This window comes from Hipposideros armiger, unplaced genomic scaffold (assembly GCF_001890085.2).
Source record: "Hipposideros armiger isolate ML-2016 unplaced genomic scaffold, ASM189008v1 scaffold_582, whole genome shotgun sequence".
NCBI lineage: Eukaryota > Metazoa > Chordata > Mammalia > Chiroptera > Hipposideridae > Hipposideros > Hipposideros armiger.
In genome coordinates, this window is record NW_017731932.1 from 1,324,374 (window position 1) to 1,328,525 (window position 4,152).

The 4,152-nt window shown below is 36.4% G+C and overlaps 1 protein-coding gene across 1 annotated transcript; it reads right to left on the minus strand.

Moving 5' to 3' along the window:
- Positions 1-2,661: 2,661 nt before the first annotated feature.
- Positions 2,662-3,603, minus strand: LOC109371629 (olfactory receptor 8K3-like). Its single transcript, XM_019624249.1, has one exon. The coding sequence runs from the start codon at positions 3,601-3,603 to the stop codon at positions 2,662-2,664; it is 942 nt and encodes a 313-aa protein (XP_019479794.1).
- Between the last annotated feature and the right edge of the window lie 549 nt (positions 3,604-4,152).

Below are 4,152 nucleotides of genomic sequence, written 5' to 3' on the forward strand. Positions count from 1 at the left end.
TGTCTCAATCTTTATTTCTCAGAGGGAGCTGAATGTCTTAGAACAGAACTTATTTCTTAAAATGGGAGTCTCCTTGTTTATTTCTTTTTCAGCATGTTTCTAACAACTTAATTCTCATGCTCATTGCTCTTCTGATTTATTACAGATCTACTCAGAGTATGTCCTATCTTCACTTTGTTTTGGCTTCCGGTTGAGCAAAATCGCTCATTAAAAAAGGCCTGATTAATTTATATTTCTTTGAGTCAATTTGTTTGTTTTTAATAGACTCATTATATCTTTCTTGAATTCATTTTGTGTGTGTGTGTGTGTGCGCGCGCGCACGTGTGCATGCCAGACATGGCTTTCACTGTTTTGTTATTTTTTAATCTTTGTAGTCTTTCTCCTCCTCTAATTTGACATCTGCCCGAAGTAAAGTTTTACCTTTTGTCATCTCTGGAGCAACATCAGTGAAACATAAAAATGACATTAACATACAATTTAGGGTACTTGTGAAGAACATAAAGTCTTGAGCATGAATTTAACCACCTGGCTTTGAAACCTGGTTTAACACTTAATACCTTAGTGGACTGTGACAATTTACTTAACCTCTTGGAATCTCCATTTTGTAACCTCATGTTTTAATAGAACCTATCTCATAGAGCTGTTGTGCTAACTAAATTCATCACGACAGGAAGAATGCTCAAAATGTGAGATATTATTACCTGGTAGTTTTTATGATGATCTTAAAAATCCTTTTTTATTGCATCAACACTTTGATAATATTTATCCTCACATGACACTGTATCATGCATTTTTTTTTGTATTTAAGGCTTTATTTTTCAGAAAAAATTGTCCACAGAAGAATTGGGAAGAAGGGACAGGGATTTCCCATATATTCTCTGCCCCAACACATGCAGTCTCTCCCATCCATAATTGACAGCCCCCACCACAGTGGTGCATTTGTTACAATCGATGAACGTACTTTGGCACATAATTTTCACCCAAACTCCATACTTTACATCAGGGTTCGCCCTTGGTGGTGTGCATTCGATGGGTTTAAACAAATAAATAATGGCTTGTATCCACAATTATAGTTTCATACAAAGTATTTTTACTACCCTGAATATCCTCCATGCTCCTTGTATTCATCCTTCCCTGTGCCCTAACCCCCGACAACCATTCATCTTTTTATTGCTTCCATAGTTTTACCTTTTCCAGAATGTCATATAGTAGGAAATATATAGCAGTCGGCCTTTTCAGATTGGCTTCTTTCACTTAGCAGCATGCTTTTAAGGTTCCACCATATCTTTTCATGGTTTGACAGCTTATTTCTTTTTAGTGCTAAATAATATTCCATTGTCTGGATGTCCCATGCTCCTACTGAAGACACCTTGGTTGCTTTGTATCATGCACTTTTAAAATTTTATTCCAATGAAGTATTTTTATTAAATATTCATTGGCTAAACAGAATTTTATTGCATGATGGCGAGCAAAGCAAATATTATCAATTAAGAGTTTCAATAAAATTCCAGGAATAATAATAAGAAAAAAAGCAAGCAAAAGGAAAATAAAAATAAAAGTAAGCATCTGGGAAAATGTGGAGAATAATGTGGAACAACTATGTACCAAAGATAAGATAACTACGTCCTTGTCAGGCATCAGGCCTCACTTACATTAGAAATATGGCATCATAAAAACAAGATTATTTCCCTTTGTTTCCCACAAGTAAGATAATCAGTGAATGCAGTTAAACAATGAAATTCAGTTAAAACACAGTGTATAATCAATACTGATCAAAATTGGGAAACATCAGCCTAAGAAAAGAGAGGCACCACGATTAATTTATGATAAAATAGTTTGCTTACGCAAGGATACATGGATACTTACTTTTTTTCAAAGAGAGAGGAAATATTGCAATCTCCAAAACCAAACAGCCAGTTATTAAGCAAGAACCACTTGGGGGATAAAACAGTACAATCCTGGAAGCTTCTGACGGGCCTCAAAGATATGTTTTAATTTGAGTATCCTCCAATATCAATAAAATGGACTGATTAAGACAAAATCAGGTGCCAATAAGAAACTACAGATTGTTGAACTATAAAGTATGTTTAGTTAATAGACTCATAAATGGGAGAGAGGCACTGGGAGGAAAAAATGGGATACCAGTCTTTAGAAGAGGGGTATTTGAGCAAAGTAATATGACTCAGTACTTCAAATCATCAGCTATCAGAGACATAACCATTATAAAATATCATTCTAAAAATGCCAGGGAAGCATATGAAGGCTAAAACCAAAGGAAAGAAAAGAGCTTACACACGCGCACACACACACACACACACACACACACACACACACACACACACACTATAATTTAATCCTGATAGATGAGAAAAGTACCAGAATCCTTGATAGACATTTTTTCTGTCTATATCCACCTAACACATTCTACTCTATAATAACATTGACTTAATTTATGCCTATAATCCATCTGTCTTCCTCAAGGAAGGCAAATATTTTTACTATTTTGTTCATTCATCTGTGTACAGCAATTAGAAGTGTCTAGCATATAGAAAACAATAAACATATGTTGAATCCATTTGTGCTCGTTTTTTCTTTGGAGGCACATAGAGCAAAATTTAAAGCCCATAACCTAGTTTATATGAATCGTATTGTATGTAAACTTTAAGAAAAAAGATTACGTAGTTTTTTCCACACCCTTTGTAGTGCACATTTCACATCTTTGTTCCTCAGGCTATAGATCAAGGGATTCAACATGGGGATAACAAGGGTGTAAAATATGGAAGCCACTTTATCACTGTCAAAGGAATGACTGGCCTCAGGTTGCACATACATAAATATCAAAGTCCCATAGAATACTATGACCACAGTCAGGTGGGATCCACAGGTAGAAAAAGCCTTGTGTCTACCCTCAGCAGAGTTCATCCTGAGAATGGATTCAAGAATGAGCAGGTAAGACACAAGAACTATCAGAAGGGATGAAATCAAATCAAAACCAGCAAAAATCAGAATAATCATTTCAATTTCATGCGTATTTGAGCAGAGCAAAGATAACAAGGGGAGACTGTCACAGTAGAAATGGCTGACGACATTGTAGCCACAGAAGGGCAAATTAAACGTCTTCACAGTGACTAGGAGAGAAACAAATGTGCTGTAGAGATAGGGGACTGCCACCAGCAGCTGACATACCCTTGGTGACATGATGACTGGGTAGAGCAGAGGGTTACAGATGGCCACGTAGCGGTCATAAGACATTGCTGATAGAATAAAAATTTCACTAACAATAAACACAAGAAAGAAAGCTAGCTGTATAGCACAAAAATAATAGGAGATTGTATTTTGATCTACAACAAAATTTACTAACATTTTGGGTCCTACAGTTGTTGAATAACCAAGATCGGTGAAAGCCAGGTGTCTGAGAAAGAAGTACATGGGTGTCTGTAGCCTGGAGTCCATCGTGGTGAGGATGATCATGCCCAAGTTGCCCACCACTGAGACAGCATAGATGACAAGGAAAAGCCCGAATAATGGAGCCTGCAGCTCAGGGCGGTCTGTGATCCCCATGAGAATGAATTCATTCAACACCGTTAGATTTTGTGTTTCCATGCAGGTTATCAGAAAGCCTATTGTGGAAAGAGACATCAGCATAGTCAATAGTTTCTGTGTATTATTATCTGGGAGATTTTTAGTTGCAAAACTAGTATAATCAAGATACATCCAAGCTTTCCAATTTGGATATATGAAAATAAACCCACCTCCCACAAATAATTGTCTACCTAAATAAAGATAGAGCCAGAGATAGTCAGTGGTTCATGCCTGGAGGAATTTTACTAACCAAGGAGATTGCTCAGTGTCTAGAAGACATTTGGGTTGTAACAACTGGGAGGTAGGGTGCAACTGGCATTAGGGTTAAAGGTCAGCTATGCTTCTAAACATTCTACAATACCTAGTATCCAATCCAAAATAGCAATAGTGCCAAGGTTAAGAAACCAGGATGGTATAGATAGATAGATTAGCTAGCTAAATGATAAATAGATAGATAGATAGATAGATAGATGACAGATAGATAGATAGATAGACAGATGATAGATATAGATAGAAAGGTAGATGATTGGTAGATGGATCAATAGATACATAGTTACACAGATAGATACA